At 43.5% G+C, this 20,302-nt stretch overlaps 1 protein-coding gene across 1 annotated transcript in view; it reads left to right on the top strand.

The window, feature by feature from the left end:
• The first annotated feature begins 847 nt into the window (after positions 1 to 847).
• Csmd1 (CUB and Sushi multiple domains 1) overlaps positions 848 to 20,302 on the top strand; it is a 1,555,368-nt gene continuing 1,535,913 nt past the window's right edge. Inside the window, exon 1 of the mRNA XM_051170014.1 lies at positions 848 to 1,346. Within this exon, the coding sequence (XP_051025971.1) occupies positions 1,262 to 1,346 (85 nt within the window). The 5' untranslated portion in view covers positions 848 to 1,261. The remainder of the gene's footprint in view (positions 1,347 to 20,302) is intronic.

Here is a 20,302-nt window from a genome sequence, read left to right as displayed (position 1 = left end):
CACCTGGTTTGGACTTTTCAATTAACCTGCAGCCTTTCCCTAGCACAATTTGCTCTCTGTGTTTCCCAGTGGCTGCAGTAAACTTGCTTCTGAGCAATTCCTCCTCTTTCCTCTTTGCGGGATCAGGGGGGCCTTCTTGAGCTTTGGGTTTGATGTTGGGGTTCACTAGAGGTATGCCAATTCTTCTGCTCTCACAACCAGGACAGAGTGGCAGCGTTGTTTTTCACCTTCATTTTGAATCCCACATAGAGCTGGGGTTGGTGTGTGGGTAACCCTAAGGAGACTAAACATAAGCAGAGGAGGAATTGTCCGTGGCTCTTGACAGGTGTAGACAGTCACCTTTTTAAAGGGTAATTTACAATTTATTTTTTAAAGCACCCTTTTAGATCCCAGTTCCAGCCACAGCTGGGCCCACCTGCATTTCTTTCTTAACTTAGGCAGGGGGCTTCTTCTGGATACTAGAGAAAGACTGCTCAGAGGGTGGTGGCCGGTCCCCACCTGCCCCCACAGAGCCCTCAGGCTTGCTTGCGTGGCCAATTGTGTGGTTTCTCCTCAGTGCGCGACGTGGGCTTTTCCCACTCGAACGCCCAACAAGTCTCCGTGCTCCAGCCTGCGCGCAGCCGCGCCGGAGGCCAAACGCAGCGAGCTGGGGGCCCCAGAGCCCAAGGCCAGCCTGAGTCCGGGACTGCGCGGTGCCAGCCTCCTTCCCCTCTCGGTGGGTAGGATGGTTGAGTCCAGCCGCCACAGCAGCGGCTCCTTGCGCCGCTAGCAAGCCTGTCTTAGGCGCTCGCTCCCTGCCTTCCTCCCGCTCCAGCCCCGCTCTCCACCCCCCCCCCCCGCCCCTCCCGCACCTCCCACTCGCTGGCTCTCTCTCCAGCTGCCTCCGCTCCAGGTTGCTCCCGGCTGCGCGCGCTCCTCTCCCCGCCTCGCCCCCTCCCGCAGCTTCTCTGCCTTGGTGCCTTCCTCCCCGGCTCCGCCGGCGCTCGTCCCAGGCCCCGGCAACCCCGGGGCTGCGCTCGGTCGGAGCATCTTCAGCCCCGCAGTGGCTCGGACCCAATGCTACGGGAGCGGAGCGAGCGGGGCGCGCAGAGCTGCGGGAGGTGTCGGATGCGCGGCCGGGCTGGGAACCCGGAGCTCTTGCCAGCTCGCCTTGCCCTTTGGTGATTACCAAGCTGTGTTTAGAGCCCGGTCGTTCCTCGGAGGAGACCGGCGCATCCGAGAAGAGCCATCCGTGTCGTGTGCGTGTGGAATATCTGCAGACATGACTGCGTGGAGGAAATTCAAGTCGCTGCTCCTGCCTCTGGTGCTGGCGGTTCTGTGCGCGGGGCTCCTCACTGCAGCTAAGGGTAAGACAGGCTGGCTCGGTACCGGGGAGACGGCCGAACCCTCGGAGGCCCGGTTTGCGAATGCGAGTGTCTGATCTGAGGACCATAGGGGACCGAGTAGCAAGCACCGGCCGGGTGGCTGTCCACCAGCGACGCTTGGGAACGCAGCGCCCGGATCCGAGCTTCCATCGCGTTCTTCCCACCCCTCATTTGCCCCCGCCCCACCCCCGCCCTTCCTTCCCCCTCACTTGGGCTCAAACGACATTTCTCTGTGTGCTGTGTTCTGTGTGCTGTGGGTTGTCAAGGAGAAGAAAGCCTGACACGAGTTGGGTAGAGAACTGCGCCTTGGCTTCTGGCGCTTGGTGGGCTTGGCGGGTCGCAGGCTGGGGTAGTTCCCACGACTTCTCCCCAGACCCGGCGCACCTGGCAAACCAACTGGGCGCCTTCGGCGCAAGTTCAAGCTCTTTGTGTACCATCCAGTGAAAGCTCCTAGCTTACAGCCTTACACCTCCTTGCACCCTATTCCTCTGCTTCCTCTCCAAGGTACTCAAACTAGCTGTTTCCGTGAGATCGCTCCCTTTTTCCTTCCCCTGGACTTCGCTTTTTGCAAGTTGTAACATCTAGCCAGGTGGATGGAGCCAGCAGGGTGTTCTGTTGGGGCTGGGGGTGTTCCATATCAGATCAATTTTCTGTGCGTACAGCGGCAGCCCCTGTCTAAGTCTGACCTAAGGGAAAGGGACTTTCTAAGTGGTTTCTAGGGGCTTTCGGCTCAGTGAACTTGGCTTTCTCCTTGAAATGAGTTAGGGGATGTTTTCTCCTAAGTCTCTACAAGCTGCAACCTTCTGGTTGGCAACAGCTCCTGCGCTCAGTCTATTCTATGGGAAGGAGGGAAAGAACAGAGGGGAGGGGAGGGGGAGGAGAGAGAGGGGGAGCGAGAGGGGGGAGAGAGAGAGGGAGGGAGGGAGGGAGAACTGATTTTCACATTTGCAAGTACCTGCTTTCTTTTCTTCGTTCTTGCCCTTCTCTGATATCTCTCCAAGTGTCATCTCCTTTCCTAGCGCTCCTGGGCAAACCTATGTCTGTATCTTTATAGATAGATTGTTTTTTATTTTCTTTTTAAAGGAGGAATCCTAGTCTTAGGACTTTTTTCCTTTTTGCCTCCTTTGTTCCCTCCTTCCTCACAAGACATTTCCCTTTCCTCCCTAGACCACCCCATCTTCCATTCTCCCCGTGGTTCAAATTCAAGGGTGATTAAGAGGCGGCAGAGGACTCTGTGATCTCCATCCAACTCCACACCCGCCTGGAGAGAGCAGAGGATTGCAGGAGAGCTCCTGCTGGGGGAGACTGGCCCTTGCCATGCTGGCCCCTCTCAGCGAAGCACCCACCTCACAATGGGTATCTGTAGGATGCACTCCAATAGCTCACCTAGAGAGAAAGGTGGGTCCTGGTTAACTAGAGAGGTGGGATCTCTTGATTTTCTGAAGCACTCTGCAGTTGTCTACCCTCTGATCACACGCCCCCCTCCATCTAGCCTGGGCCTCCACCAACCTGCTGGCTAAGGAGGCTCCACTGGCCAAGCACCAAGCCAGGTTAGGCTGGTAGAGGCCTTGAGTCACACTGGGCACACAGGGAATTGAGAGGCAAAGCACGGAAAGTCGAGGGCTGTGTCCCCAAAACCTGGTGCGGGTGTGTATCAACGTTGGAAGTGGAAAAGATTTGGACACAGGACCAGGCTTTCTCCAGACAAACCCTTGATTAAAATGATATGCCTATCATTCAACTACGCCAAACTTCTTAACCTTTCCTGCACTCGGACTTGATCTAGGGCAAGGCTTCCTCCTCTTCTAAACCCGTGGCTCACCCTGGGAGCCCACTCTCTTCCTCCGAGTTCTGTGCACTCCCAGCTCCCTTCCCCCGCAATTAACAGAGCTCGATGCGTGGAGCTCACAGCCGCTCGCCCGACTGCTTAATAATCCACACACGTGTGCCGGCCGATTCTGCCCCCACGAGGGTGGTCTGCCGCGCTTGGGGGAGGGAGAGGCAGGAGCACGGGTGTGGAGGGACAGGTCCAGGGTAGAGGCTGCACTGGCTAGGTTCAAGGATCTCAGGGTAGGAGCAGAGTCCTGGGCCTGAACTGAAAACCCAGGAGAACGGACAGAGTGCCTCCTGCGCAACAGGAACCGGGGTGGAGACCATGGACGCTAAAGTGAAGCCCAAGGTGCCGCCAGCCCTTGCTTGCCTGGTGTTGGGATCATGCGCGTGCTCGCTTACGGCTGCGCGCGTCCTCGTACCCAAAGGGACTGGGACTCTGGTGGCCAAGATCTTTTGCGCTATTGTCTAGCTATACGCACCCCCCGTGGGTTTGCGCTCCTTCATTAACCCCCTCGGGGCCTGAGCTGCATCTCGTAACACGCATGAGGTTAAGCACAAGCCCTGTGCCTGTGTAGGCTGGCAGGAGGCTGGTGACGCCAGCCCGAGAGTGACCAAAACTGTGGTGGATGGCAGCTGGAGTAGGGTCGCAATTTCCCTTTGAAAACCAAAGCTAGTGGGCCAAGGTCAGGCCTCTGCCAGGGGGTGTCGCCTCTGGGCTCCAAGGCTTGGCCACAGGGTCAGAAGGAGTAGGAGGGCTCCTCCAAGCACCCTCTGGGCTCTGGGCAACTGCCATTCGCAGCTGCTCTGCCTTCACTCAGGTGGCAAGGGCGCTATTGGCAAAAACAGGTTCAGAGTTTTTAATGCCTGGGACATCTTTCATGATCTGTTTATGAAAGGCTGCGAAGGTGGAGGTGCTGTGGTAGAGAGAGGTCTTTGGAGCCCATTACCTTCAACCTTCAATGCCCAAGCATCAGCTCAAATTCATTATTATTGTTTTTGTTGTTGTTGTTGTTATTATTATTATTACTACTACTACTATTATTATTATGATGACAAGGGTGGAATCCTAAGTATGTATTTCTTTTAAAGCACTACATTTTCCAGGAACCACAAGAAAATGACGAAGGTTTTAAGCTTTTTCATTTCGTAAATAGATGGAATGATTCATTTCAGAAAGTTCGCTTAAATTTGTGCCCCCAATCCAGGATTGTGTTGTGTTGTGTTTACAGGTTAAGCAAAGTTTGCTTCGCAGTAGAGTTGTGGGTAGTTAAAGGAAGGTGGCTTTTCAGGCTTAGCTTGGAACTTGGGCTAAAAGTATTTTCACCTAGTGTTACTGGAAGGAGCCTCACCTGAGGAAGCTTGGGAGTGAAGGCAGAGATTTGCTCAGGCGATTTTTTTTTTGGTTGCCGAGCTCTCCAGCAAAGAGACTTTTAAAGCACACATAATTGAATCCCCACAGAACTCAAGGGCCAAAGAGTTCTGCCTGAGCCTTTTAATACCTCTAGATGGTTACACTTTGAAAATTCTTATCACCAAAGGATGCCAAGGCCTTTAATTTGCAGGTCCAATTTCTTTATATCAGGGCTATTCTAAATTTGGCTCCCAATGAAGCTAGGGTCTCTTTTGAATAAGTGTGCTCAAAACCACCCTAAATCCACCATGCATCAGAAAGACTGCTGGTTTACTCTCTGTACTCAACATGTCCTCATCAAATCCTTTTCCCTCTTTGCATTTTCATATATATATATATATATATATATATATATATATATATATATATACACACACACACACACACACACATACACATACATACATACATACAGGTCTGACCATCCAAAAACCTCCTACTGTTTCTAATGAAATGGTTTAGTTACTAGTTTAGAACTCTTAAGACCATGAACAATTAAAGCAAAGCAAATCATGGGGCTGCAGAGGGTGGCTCAGTGGTTAAGAGCCAGGAGCACCTGCTGTTTTTTGAGGGCAGAACTTTGATTCCCAGCACCCACATCAGGCAGCTCACAGCTGGCACTTCAACTCAAAGTGGTTCTATCTCCTCTTCTGGCCTCTAAAGACAACTACCCTCACACATAGAGCACACTGACACATACATAAGTATAAAGTACGTATATTTTACAAAAATAAGGGGCAATCTATCTTCTGATGTCACAAGTTTGGCAAACTGGAAGAAGAGAACAATGTCACCCCATTGTACACATTTTCAGCAGAAATAGCAATAGTTCAAGGACTCTAGGACACTTGCTTCCAGGGCTCAAGCACCTTACTAGTAGAGAGCAAAGGGCAGGAAAGGCGGGGCTATCTTTAAGTTGGCTTTCATGTAGCCAGCCAATCGTGCTTGATTGGGACACAACTTACCTCTGGCTCCTAAGTTCCTCCAGGCTAAGCATCTCCTTCCTCAGGGCAAGGCTGCCTCAGTCATTCTCCAGTTTATTGTCTGAAACACAATCCAACTAGGAAGATGTCAAGAAAATGGCTCTGCTTCCTCCCAGAAATAGATCAACAAAGGCTCAGTGGCCACTTAGTGCTTACTGCCGAGGATCCAGCAAATCCAGTGTAGACATTTCTAAGCTGTCAAAATGCAAATGGCATATTAAACACTCCATGCTCTGTTGAATTCTAAATGTGACTCTGGTAGTTTTTCTGCTGAGCTCATGGTGAAATAAGCTGTGACAACTTGCACATGTGCAACTCAGGCTCTATGCTCTTTTGGCCTTTCTACCTCTGTTGAGTCCCTTCCTCTCTATAAATAATTGTACCCAAGTGTGTAGAGGGTATGTATGCCTTTAATTTTTATCTTACTAAGTAAATGCCAAATCACAGCAAGATGTCTGGTAAGAAATGTATACACCCTATCTGCATCTTTGCTCTAGGGAGCATTTTGAAGACCTGCTTACCCCTTAGACATCTAGAGTAGTGACTTGAACTCTCAGACCAGGGGTGGTGATAAGGGAATCAAAACAATTTGATTGTGTGTTCTCCCCACTGCTTGAGCTAGTGGTAGATTTTATTTTGAATGAGCTTAATGGTCATATGCAACCCGAGGCAAAGATTTAGATGCTTTTGGCTTTGCAGAAATGTATTTGTCCTAAAGGAATCAACCATCTGCTGCTGCCTTCAAGTGCTCAGGCATGGTCCTTAGCTCCCAGGATATCTACTCCAGAACAAGCTATCAGTGTGCAAGTCCAATATCCATCCTCAAACAATTACAGCTAAATTATAAGTAAGCAGGTCATTTCACAATGGCTTCAGGATGACCTTAAATGACCTTTGATTGATGATATGAGCATGTTTAAGGGCAACTCTAATCCCTGGTGTGGAGACTGATGGGGTATTTAATATCCTCTTTATTTGAAAAGGAGCACACAGAAATTGTACGGCAGAGCTGGTTGAAAATGGAGAGTGGTTCAGGAGCTTTCTGCAGATCATACAAACCCTTCTTATCCTTTAGTGGATCATTGTCTCCAAATACTAAGTAGAATGTGGCTCCTTTGGGTGTAGTATTCCTTAAGCCACTTATATCAGGCAGGGATCTGCAAGAGAGAAAAATGCCATCCTGATTGGTCCATTTTTTATGATTTGTATCTAACTCGAGGCACAGATGATGTTACTTCCACCTATTTCACTAATGTTGCATCTAGAAACTTCTTGGTGGATGAAACAAAACAGCACATAGAGTCACACACCTGCTTGAAACAATTCTGGGTGTGTATTCTTTAAATATTGTCACTGACATGAGATCAAGAGACACAGAACATAGCTGGCTTGTTTTTGCCAATGAATCACATTGGGAATATGATTACAACCGGGGTGGCTTGGGGGGAGGTGATGTGAGCCACTGGTCAATTTATAAATGTGTTCACTTACTAATTTTGTTCTTTTAGAGAATCTCAACTTTACTAAAATTCAAGAGAAACTATGAGGATGTTGATCCTACAGAATTATAAATAAGACTGGGTGTGGATTATTCAGATAATAAGGCATGTTCACGACAGCTGAGCCGTGATACCTTTTGAGGAAGACTGTTATGGCTTAACTATACTCTTTGCCCATGTCCACAGCATGGGAAGTTGGAATGATCTCATGAAACACTGATTTCACCTGAGAATAACTTGTCTCTTTCTCCTTTCAATTCTGACTCCCACTCTTTGCCTCCAAGTGAGTCCTAGAAGTGTGTGTGTGTGTGTGTGTGACATGAAGGCATTTACGTGCACCTGCAGCCCCCATTCACAGGTTATCCTGATACATAAAACACAGCTCATCTCACACGAATAGGCCCTTATGATGAGGACAAGAAGGCAAGGAAGCTATAGGTCTAACTTAATCTATACAAATTCAAATTCACAACCCTTCATTATTTAGTAATGGAGTGTAGATTCATTGCATTGTAGAGAAAAGATATACCTCACTTTAAACACACATAGATTGCATCTATATGTAACCCATCACTTCTTCCCTTTCAATAAAAGGTATGGGCATCTAATAATCAATTCATTAATCCTTCAAAGGCTAATTAGCCCACACAGATTTCAACATGAATTTGCTTTGTCATGAAGCTGCAATTATTTCAGATGATTCTTCTCTATCATCCATGCCTTCATTATCACTGTCCATCACCCTGCACTATTTAATCTTTTTAAAAGTATGAATGTACAACAAAGCTTCTTGTCCACAGTGTTTGTATTGAGAACAGACTTCAAGGAATAATTATAGCCTTTCATGTAAAAATACTGTTGCAGTGAATTATTCTATACTTTTCCCATTATTGTTTAGTATACTCTGATGTGGTTGGTGTTATGTAAGAAGGAGTTAAATGTTAAATTAAAATTTGCATCATTTGAGGACTGATCCGTGATGATTTAGAAGCCTTTGAAATCAATTGTGAAATTGAAGCACTCATTTTTCCCGATGCCTGGAGAATCCCTATGGCTTTATTCAGAGATATATGTTTCTCTTGTGTTTAACAGGAAGCATCTCCACTAGGCTCTTAGGAGTTGGGAATTTGCCTCATGAGATTGATATTCATGGACTGAATATGGAGGACTCTGTGTGCTGTGTGTGTTTTATAGGAAGGTGGGTGCACAGTCTATTTAGGTTAAGATCATTTTTTAAAATCTTTCTTCCTACTCTGGCCTGTTGGCTCAGAGGACATTTCCACTCCTTTCTGATATGTGAACTCACTGTCCACACCCAGCCTTTTGCTGCTGTGCCCATCTCATAGCCAGGCTAATCGGAAAGCAAAGATGCGTTCTTCTGGGATGAAAGATGCTCTTATGATCTCCTTTCCAAGAATAGCAATGCGGGCCTGTTTTGAGACTATTAGCAATTTTTGTTACCATGATTCAAACCATTTTTGTTTGTTAAGTTGTAAGGAAATTGTTGTATTACCAAGTACAATACTATTATGGGAAACCAAGGCCTACAGGCTTTGTTGCTAGTACTTCTATAAGGTGAAGAGCCCTTAACTGTATAGAAATTGTCACATTTATATAAGGCATTAGCTTAATAGAGCAAATTGATTCCTCTTAAAGTGTAAACCTTTGAACATCAATTATGTATTTTTAATTATTATATAAGTATAATTATTGTGGAAATCTTGAAGTAAAACCTCCCAGAAGGATTTTCTTTGATTTTATGAGGTGATCTGTTCAAGTTAAAAGGACACATTAACATAGAAAACTATAAAATTTTAAGTTTTAACTTTTATCTTTTGGAGAGTAAGACTGAATGTGATGAAAGTTGACCTCAAATTCACTATATAACTGAGGCTGGCCTTGAACTCTTGATCCTCTTGCCTCCACCTTCTAAGTGCCTGTGTTGTAATGCATGTAGTACCACCCTGGATGAAATGTATGAATCTTAAAAACAAAAGTCTTAATAGTTTAAAATAATACAATAATGTCTAGGGAAAGTCAAGTGGGGAAGTTACCAGTGTTGCCTTTGTTGCCAGGGAAATGCCTGACTGACATTCTTAAGGATCTAGCTAGAATTGCCATCACTGCCCATATGCAGTATGCAGCTTTTAGTTTTTTTTGTGATCCTAAATCATTAACCTTGTGGATAAAGTCCTATAGATTGGTTGGCTGCTCTCCTGAGAAGGACTGGAGGGGACATCACTGTGAGTAGACAGTAATGGAACACCCTAATCAGAAACACTGATGGAATAGCTCAGGAGCTCCCTCTCTTCCTCCCGCAGTTAGCAAAGGAGAAGTTGCTATTTGCCTTCCAGGAGCCTTCTCACTGCATCAGAAAACAGGCTCTTGACATAATTTCCATTGATGCCATGGCAACGCTGGAGAGGAGTGTCTGGGAGGTGAAAGGTGCTGGTGACTCAAGGAACTGGGTAGTAAGCAAAGGGACCACAATCAGTAAGAGGAGAGTGATAGCCTTACCAAGATTAGGTCTACAGACAGCAGGAGGCCTTGCCTGGTAGCATAAAGAGACCAGGTTGAAGGGTGCAGTCTATACAGGAACCCAGAAACATCAAAGCTCAGTCATCACCATGAAAAGTCATGTGTGGCTCATTAAAGTAGAAAGACCCCAGAAGAAGGTAGGAAGTACAACTATGGAAACCATTTCCCAGACATATACAGTATGCATATATGAAGCTTTACTACATTATTTTCTCATGCCTCTACTTAGTCAAGCACTCATTTGAATATCATTTATTTCTTGGGATAGTCCATCATTTTGGTAATAGCTTTGGAGATGAAGACTAGTGAAAAATAAAATGTCAAAAGACAAGAAGCATGGGGCTTCCTGGAAGCATGCTCTTGCTTCTTGAGTCCTACTTAGACTTCTAGACAACCCAGTGCACTTCCCATAGCCAGACTTCTGAAAGTCTCCACAGTCCACAGTTAAGGTTCAGTCTGGCCTTCTAGCTCATTCTCATGCTGTACACTGGGGTCTTCGCCAAAACTAGGGCACCTAACCTTGAGTCATCCTGGCTATTTGTGTTTGTCACCATCTTTGTTTATGCTGGTACCACAGTGTGCAAGCTTTGAGTTGATGTCTAGCTACCTCCCATCAATGAACCACCAAACTCATGCAATTTCTGCGTCTCTTATTGTACAGGGAAAACATTAGTCATTTGTAAGAAACTGCATATCTAGGAACTTGGGAATATATTCACTGCTTGAATGAATGAATCCATGGATGTTCAGCCCATGGAGTTGAAGACCTTCTATGCTCTAATTTTAGTGGATTCAAAGTGGTTTTGGATGTTCTGTAGAAAACTTCAGGGCAGAACTGATAAGAGGTATCTTAGTCTCTGCTTTAGACATTACTTACTCATGATGAAACTTGAACTTTTCCCTATAAGCAGCTGCAAAACATTAATTCAAATTATTCGGGTTTTTTTTCTGCTTATTTGATTCATTGGGCATCTTTAGTCACCTTTTCTCTTTGTGTATCCAAAAGGGTTCAGAAGTGTCTGCATATTTTTCTTCTCTGGTGACAATAATTTAATACTAGAATGTATTCAGCAGATATTTTTCAATCTACAATTGTCATTTTGATCTTAACAACTATTTTATCTTCCAGCCTTTTAATTTAAAAGAATTACATAAGAGGATTATGGAAGAAAGATGAGCTAATCATGCCTTTCTTTGGCAAATGCATGTACAACATCACATTTCTGGGGTCTTAGAGGCAAGGAGAGAATTAGGAAGGATGTGCTGTTAGTATATTGCACAGATGCTGGATCTTCTGCCTTTAAAGTATAAGGAAAATAATGAAATTGAATCTTTGGGTTTGTTTTATATCTCCTAGCAAGCTTGTTTTTCTTGCAGTTTTCATAGATAAATAGTATAAGTAAGGTCATTTACAGTGAGCTGGTATAAAGCAATATATAAAATGCAATATGAAAAGGAGAAGCAGCTGTTATTTTTTTCTGTAAAGTGAGCTCTAAGACCTTTCATATTTTAAGACCAGAACCTCTGTGAAGAAAGCAGTGTATGTTAGTTACACATTCTGGCATATTTGCTGCCAGACACAAAGTCAGAATGAAACACTTGGTGCAATTTTTAGAGCTCGTTTGTTGTCCCCAAATAAGAAGAGGGAGGAGGCTAAAAGCCAAAGACAGTCATAGCAAACACGATACTTCACTGATAACCTTTGTTATCAGTGCTTTCCCTTTCTATGGAACCAGATGCCATGAGGGACAACTGGAAAAGGGTGTGTGCAGAAGAGTCAGGGTCACCTTCCATCCCAGGGGTTTATTTAGCTAGACACACTGGGTGATTCCACTGAGTGAGAGCCAGGATCATCTCTCCATTGTCTCTGATTCTGTGGTAAACAGTGTCTACACTACTTAGCCGGGTCCTCTCTGAAGGACCCACAAAAATATAAACAAGTGCTGATGGGGACGTTGGTGTCATCTGAGGTTCAACCAGGGAAGAGGCCACTTTTAGGATCACTCTGGGGAGTTGTCACAATTCAGTTCCTTCAGTGGCTTGACTGAAGTTCTTAGCTGTCTCTTGGATAGAGTTTACCCTCCATTTTTGGAGTCTACTTGATGTTCTTTGTGTTGTGGGGCTTTCCGATAAGACACATAGCCAGAGAAGAAGAGGCAGGAGAGAGAAAGATGAAGAGAGAAAGGGAGTAGAGTCAGAACTGGATGACAGAAATGGACCAGTTAGATAATGCATGCTTGTATGCAATCCCACAGTGCTTTGCAAACAGCCATGTGCTCCTCATCACTTTTGCCATGTTACAACCTATTCCATGTCATGCTTAGATGCAAGTCAAGACTCATAGTAGTCATAAACAGCAGAAGGTAAGAGGCTAATGACGCTATTAACCATCTCTCCATTGTTTGCCCTCCATTTTATTCTGGAAAAGGTAGAAGAGTATCTCATGACGAATAAGCAGTATTAAGTACCTGACTAAACATAAATGTGAAATAGGAGTACATGTCTTCACATTAAGAAGAAGCTTAAGAAATAAGTGTCAGGAAAGATTGATGAGTCACTCACTGTAAACCATGTACATATTAACCATTGTTTTCCCCTACCCGAATGAATATATATATATATATATTGATAAAGCTGTAGCTGGTGATTCCAAGTCTTACCAAGATCCCCAGGGAAACATTTCTGTACATTGTTGTAGTGTATCTGAAAAAAAAATCAGGATAGGTTAGAGAAGACAATTCATATATATCAATCAAGCATCTAAATTATGAGACTTTTTAACAGTGAAAGGTGATGCATTTTGCGGTAAGATGTGCTTATTTATTTCAGCCTTCTTTATAGTAGAAACAATAAAAAAAAATAGACAAGGCTTAGATGTCCATCATCTTAACATAGCTGAATGAATTGTTGCATAAGAAATTGTATTGCTTACATGAAAATCTTTCCAGTTAAATTGTTGACTTGAGAATTTGAAGTATCATGTTTATTTCAGTCCAATCTTTCAGTGTGATGGAAGAGTGTGATACTTATGCTCGTGTAAAATATGTAAAAAGGTATCCACACCAGTACTGGTGTATGACTGAGAGATCTTTTTCAATGACATTGTGAAGTGTATCCAAACACAACATGTCTTTAATTTATTATTTGAAGCAAGAATATTCAAGCTAAGTGTCTTTTATGAGACCCATGATTGGACAAAGTAGAGTGGGCAAGATTTTGAACATTGAGTCGTATTCAAGCTTATAGATTCAAATATCTCTCTTTATTTGTGTTCACCAAACTCACACACACACACACAAAAATCTGAGGAAACCTTAACCTGTGAGCTTTCTGCCTGGGGATGGGAAAGATTCTCTTCCCAAGACAGGCTTGTCTCGAGACACCCATCTTTCCTGTCTGTACAGCGCCTGTGGCTTTTCTTCTGATACAGTGAACCTTTGGCCTTTACACCCTGCTTGAGGCTGCTGTCTTGGAAAAGCGGTATGTCTCAGAAAGTCTGGGCTTATGTTTAAGACTTAAGATAATCCTGACAGCTGGAAAGGCAGCATTCCAACCTTAAGGCTCAGGAGAGCTCAGAGGCACTGCTGGTACCTGACAACCCTTGCCTGGGTTAAAGGATTTTGTGACTTGTTAAATACTTGACTACAGTGATTTCTTCTAGTCCACTGGAAAACGCTTTGCTCCTATGTTCTTGTCGTCTTAGCTACTTTGTACCTGTAGAGCATCGTCATTCCAGAATGTTTAACCCTGCAACTCTCAGCCTCTTTGATCCCACCACCTGAAAATATCATGTTCAGACCACTTAAATAGACAAATCGAGGTAGCTGAATGGTGTTGAGTTTCTTAGTGTTTAAAATGAACTCAGTGTTCAGTTGGCTTTGAAGCAATGAAAGACAGTGTGTTGTTTTGTTTATAAGCTATTGGCTCAAGATGGAAAACTTCATCCCAGTGTCATGTGCTCATGGGTTCCACTTTGGTGAGGATAGATGTATGTGAAACCTTTCGTATGCACCAACAAGTGACAGGCTTTGCAGACACATCCAGGGCTTATCCTTCAGGGTGTAGCCCACAAATACACTAGACTCTCTATTACTCGGCTTCCTTGTTTCTACAAATGGCTGCAGAGAGCTGAATCAACAGCTTAAAAGTTGCACAGCATATATTTAAAAGGTCCTGGGGAGATGGCTCTGTCAGGAGATGCCTGCTGCGCAAGCATTAGGATCTGAGCTTGATCTTCTGCACACAATTAAAAAGACGTAGTGGTGGCATACCTGTAACCCCAACAAGCTAGAAAGGTATGAAAGCAGAGGCAAGAGGTTGCCTGAAATTAACTGGTGACCTGTTTTAGACAAATTAGTGAGTATTAGGTTCAGTGAGAGATCCTGTTTCAAAAACTAAGGTGAAGAGCAAATGAAGAAGACACCAATGCTGACTTATAGACTTTATATGAATGCCCACACATATGCATATGTACATGTGTACACAATAAACCACACACACATACACACACAGACACACACACACACACACACGGCAATTAAGCCGGGTGTTGGTATCTGTAGATAAATGGCAGCAAATATTTTGTTACAAGGCTAAAAAGTTAGAGTCTCAATTCTATTAGATGTGGCCTCAGATTCTATGTCAAGTTAGGTAGTGTCATTCTGAGGGTGAATAGTTTGTAGATGTAATTCAGTAATCCTGTGGATACAGTATTAGTTATAAGAACAGCTCTGACATTGTTCTTTAAGAATGCTCCAAATTTTGCAAAGTGATCCTTACATTCTATGGTTTACTTAGAGACAGGATCATGCATTACTCATAAGTCAAGTGAAGGTTTCTGTCAAGTTCACCTCCTCAAGTTGGCCATGAGGTTTGGCCCAAGTGACTGATGGACTCAGACAGTCTGGGAGAAATGTGCCTTTGAAATATTATTTAAGACCAGGAGACTCTCAAAGTTAGACATGATCATGGGGAGAACAACAGAGAATATGGCAGAAAAACATACAACACACTTGGAAGTGTCAGTCCGTCTGCCACCCGGGTTGCTGATTATAAATGCTTCCACAGTACCAAGGGATTTTATGATCCAAATTGATGTGTGCATCTTCTAACTGCTTAGTGTTCCCCAAGAAAATCATATGTGGCTACTTTTTAATGCTTTCACTAGTATATACTAATTATGCAGAATGATGGCTTCAATTATGACATTTCCTCACATGTACATAGTATACTTTGATCATATTCACCACCCTCGTTACCCTCTTATGTTCTCCTCCAACTTCTACTGATTCCCTGTCTCTTCACAATTAGTTCCTATACCACTTCTGGTGTGGGTGTCTCTCTGAGAGAGAGAGAGAGAGAGAGAGAGAGAGAGAGAGAGAGAGAGAGAGAGAGAGAGAGAGAGAGAAGGAGGGAGGGAGAGACAGTGAGGGAGGGAGAGACGGAGAGAGGGAGAGACGGAGACACACACACACACACACAGAGATAATGAGCATCATTCAGGTTGCTTATAGGAGCATGGTTACAGAAACATGAGCATCTTGTTAATGACTAAGCCACTGAAGAACATCCTCCTCCCTCCCTTCCTCCCTCAGTCCCTCCCTCCTTCCTTCCTGCAGCAATGATTACCTGCCTTCAGACCTCAGAAAGGAGTGGGGACTTACCAGCTTCTCCACCTCTGCACCGTGTGTTTAACATGATGTTGATGGACCCCAATCTTATGCATTTAATCAGAGCCACCACCATGGCATGACTGGAAGAATGTATTCTACAATACCCCAAGCCATCCCACTGCTCTTACATCCTTTCTGCCTCATTTTCTATTGCTGTTCCATGAATTTGGGTGATAGGTCATGTCATGGATGTCCTGTTTATGCCGAGCATTCATCAGTCACTTTATGTCCACAATTTGACCATTATTGAATGTCTGTAGGGTCTGACAATCATGGAGCAGGAGTAGGGTCACATTTGTTAGTTCTATTTTCTCAGTGAGGACTTCCTTCCACTCTTGTTGCTTTCTTTTTCCATGTGTCTTCTGCTGAGAACCAATTGGTAGCAGCTGTCCTGGGGATCTGTCTCTGGAGTCAAGGAGATGCTCATTCAGACTTACCACAACAAGTGCTTTGTGAGGGTTCAGCCTATGTGTCTGTGTGCAGCAAAGGTGAACACGTTGAGTGGATGTATGCTCAGAGAGGGACTCTAGAGAAGACACTGGAGCCGTAACTACTCTGATGTCACAGTTCAGAGACTTTCAGATCTTCAGGGTTGCTGGCCACAAACCCGCTTCTTATACACTATGGTTTCCTCTTGCTTTTGGGGAAAAGCAGCTGGGGCGAGGTGGGGGGAGCTCACAGACTGGGTGCTATGTCTTCAGACAAGGCTATTGCAGCACAGCTGCTCCTGGATCTTGAGTTCTGATCTTGCCTTTGAGAATTGTTCCTGCTCAGTGCTTCTTTAAGGAACAATGGAATCAAGCACACTCCTCTGCCTGTGTGTGCTCTCAGATAGAACAATTCAACAAATCACACTGTAACAGTCTGTATTAACAGATACACCTAGCATGAGAAAACAAAATGACCAGTGACCTTCATGAGGGCATGAGAAGGAGCCTTTTCCCCATGTTCATGACTGTCAACTCGAATATGGAGACAACTGATAAATGGCCAAATAGGAAACAAACAAACAACAAAACAACAACCTCACCATAGGCCTTAGTTCAACTACTTGAGAAAGCCCTGGAGTCCAGTGGCTTTTTTCTGTGTCTGCAGCTAACTGGGCTTGTTTCCACATCTCTCTAAGCACAGTGGTGCCCACTGAACACTTACTCAGTGCACATTTAATGACAAGAGAGACCAGGGAGGAAAGTGATGGGCAGTATGTGTCTAACAGTATCAAATTTACTACTTAAGTGAAACCAGAGTTCACCTAGGACATGGAGGATGTGGAGATAGGGCTTATTAAAACAAAGAAAAGTGCTACACTGAGATAGCATCTTATCTTCTTGTGGGTGGTAAGGGTAGGAGAAGTAGGTTTTAAAACATGATGTATTAAGTTATTGGAGCTTTTTTTAAAAAGTCATTGAAAATCAATCTGAAGAGATATTTCATGGTGTGAACTTTGTGACTGCAAAGATATGGCAGCCAAACACTATATGAAGTTACAGGAACATTTTGCACCCTTTATAGCTTTTTATGCAAATTCTTTTAAAGGAAAATTTTGCTTACATTTTCATTAAACTCCCTTCAGTGCATTGGTGGTATGTGTGCTCAGAGAGAATAAGTTCTTTAAGATAAATGAAAGTAATCTGAAACCTAATAGCTGCCGCTTTGACACCAGAAGCCCCAGCACTTCTAACAATTAAAGGGCATGTGATATCTTGATGAGGATGATCAAAAAATGCTTGGCTTTATTAATTACCCACAAGTGTTCAGAGAAGCATAGGTGACCACCAGACATCTGCTTTGCAGGCAACAGTTTCCTTAGTAAATAAAATTATTTTTATCAGATATAGCCAATCTGAGAAACACAGGAAGCAATATTTAATCCGCACTGGATGGTTCTGAACCCTTTATGGAGCATCTGCTCTTTTTTTCCTTCTTGCCTGCTATTATAAATGACACATATACAATTTATGATTCTGTCACCGAATTATCATCTTTACTCCTGAAATACTTGGCCACTGAGTTTAGTCACGCTGCATATCACAGGAAGACATGGAAAGCTCAGGCTATCAAGGAATATTTTGGCCAGTTCTTAGGTTGCCATTATCTTATTTTAAACATCACTGGCCTTGCTCAGCCAGATTCTTTAGCTGTAGTCTACTTGAGAGAGGCTGGGACTGAGGATGGTGGAGGCTCTTGCTCAATATCTGCTTTGTTTTCATCTTGGTACCTTCTTAGACCCCAGTGTCTTCCTCTGAGAAGATGTGGTTTGAACTTTCTCCTTTCAGCCTTGACATTCTTGGACTTCTATTCTCAGTACAGTGGTGATTGTTCTAATCAATAAATAATCAGAGGATTGGAACAGAGTAGGTTGAAGGAGGAAGAGAGAGGAAGGATGGATGGAGAGAGAGAAAGAGACAGAGAGACAGAGACAGAGGAATACAGAGACAGAGGGAGAGCATGTACACACGCACACACTTTCCCTGATTCACTTTCTTAGTTCTCATTAATTAAACTCAATATACAGCGTATGTCCTCATACACAGGCAGCAAATCTTTAATTGGTAAAAATGTAATTAATAACCCTTTGAATCATTTTCTGGTGCCTTCACATAAAGTTGGAAAATTTGATCACAGCTTGGAGATTTGAAGCCATTAGAATCTTGGTTTTAGATCAATTTCTGGGATGCCAGGCAACACTTAATCATCTCCCTTGTGCCCTCTGCCCATCTTAGAAGCCCAGTGTTGATTGCAAATTTAGCATAGAAGCCTCCAGTTCAAGCTTGCCACTGGAAGTGAATGCCTTCTTGCAGAATTTCAGGAAAAATCACAAACTTTCTCAGATATTGTCTAATATAAATAAAATTTGGAATTGAACTGAGCATCTAAAACCATTGTTTTAGCCAGAAGATGGAAACAGCCTAAGTGTCCCTCAGTAGAAGAGTGGATAAAGAAACTGTGGTACATATACACTATGGAATACTACTCAGCTATTAAAAACAAGGAATTCCCGAAATTTGTGGATAAATGGATTGAGCTAGAAATGATCATAATGAGTGAGTTAACCCAGAAGCAGAAAGAATCAAATGGTATATACTCACTTATATCTGCATACTAGCCCAAGGGGCATGTCCCACGAAAGCCTTCACTTACCAGGAAACTGGGACAGAGGGGAAGGCATCCTATTGGGACTCTAAATGAGAGACGCATGGGAGAATAGCAAAATAAAAGGATACAGATGGTCCTAGAAACCTACAAGTAGAACAATATGATAGGCAGATTTGGGCCCAGGGGTCCCGCTCAAACTAAGGCACCAGCCAAGGACAATACAGGAGGTAAACTTTAAACCCCTTCCCAGATCTAGCCAATGGTCAGAATATTCTCCACAGTTGAGTAGAGAGTGGGGTATGACTTTCTCACGTACTCTGGTGCCTCACATTTGACCATGTCCCCTGGAGGGGGAGACCTGGTGGCACTCAGAGGAAGGACAGCAGGTAGCCAAGAAGAGACTTGATACCCTATGAGCATATACAGGGGGAGGTAATCCCCCTCAGGAACAGTCATAGGGGAGGGGAATAATGGGAAAATGGGGGGGAGGAATGGGAGGATACAAGGGATGGGATAAACATTGAGATGTAACAAGAATAAATTAATAAAAAAAAATAGGAGAAAAAAAAATCTCAGTGTTAACATTGATGGTCATGTACTATTTAGAAGAGAGTTTGTACGACCACTATATAGATAAGATGCTTTGCAGCATACAGCGACCCTGGGAGGCAGCCCAATGTTCTTGTTTATCATATCATATTTTCCTGACAAGAAATTTGAGGCTCAAAAAGTCACATTGTCAGCCACATTCCCTGGGTTGTAAAACAAAACCAAGGACACTGTCTTCTAGCCAGTCTTAGTGTTCAGTGTATGAGTGTGGTTGTCATTTTGTGAAACTCTGTTGATGTTTGCTATCTCACAGGATGCTGACACAGGTCTTATCCTGAAGAGTTATACATGCCTGACCAATTGCTTCTCACATTATTTCCTTGAAACCATTTTCTCTGATTATGATTCTCCTTCCACACTTAATGGTCAGCTGACCGTGATGTAGCATTTTCTAACAATCTGCCAAATATTTAAATTTCACCAGACTCCTAGCTAGCATACTGAAGCAACCAACAGGCATGCTAAACATCACAAAACTGTGACATGACCCTTGTGGAAATCAAGCTGTGTCCAGGAGGCTTTTGATCATTTCTCTCCAAAGTCTTTTCCTTGTAAAACATTTTACCCAGCAAGGTGTTTGTATTGGATTGGCTTTGTTGATGTGAGAGAACATTGCTCGTCTTAAAGGAGATGCAGTCACCTCATCTGTAGAAATCCTTTACTCAAGGCAAAGATGCCTCATCCAGGAATCATGAAAATTAGGCAAATAACTGCTTGAGAAATAATCTAGTAACCTATTTAAGGTTTTATAAGTTTATTTTGGAATGAAATCTTTCTTTAGGCCTAGCCAAATTCTTCAGTCCTAGGTCCTCTTTGCTCGTGTCTCATTTGTATCTGATTTACTCCTCGAACTCATTTCATCAGGTAACGCTGAAAATACTGGAAGATACTAGACTTTTCCTCTAGCTCTCTGCCCTTTCTTATACTTCCTTAACATTTTTAAAAAAATATTGTTGACTGCTACTCTGAAGATGAATGTTGATCACAATCATCTATTTATTGCCCCTGAACTGTATAATGTCTGTCTCCAGTAAAGTAAATTTATGGACAGTGTCATAAATCATTATATATTAAAGTGTATGAGCTAACTGACTTAATTGGTTATCCTCAAAATAGAATTAATAAGAGAGGTCACTTTATCTTTGAGTTTGATATATCGATCAATAATAATAATGTAGATTAGTTATAAGAGAAATATTAATTTGATAACATTTTATAAAAATGATTGTAAAATTTGACTTAAAATTTTTCAAAATATTTGTTACTCAGATAAGTGTGAGGAAGTAAGAATAATACC

The sequence above is a fragment of the Acomys russatus genome, chromosome 27, assembly GCF_903995435.1.
Source record: "Acomys russatus chromosome 27, mAcoRus1.1, whole genome shotgun sequence".
NCBI lineage: Eukaryota > Metazoa > Chordata > Mammalia > Rodentia > Muridae > Acomys > Acomys russatus.
The sequence above is the reverse complement of the archived record's forward strand: the minus strand, read 5'-3'. Positions and strand labels throughout refer to the sequence as shown.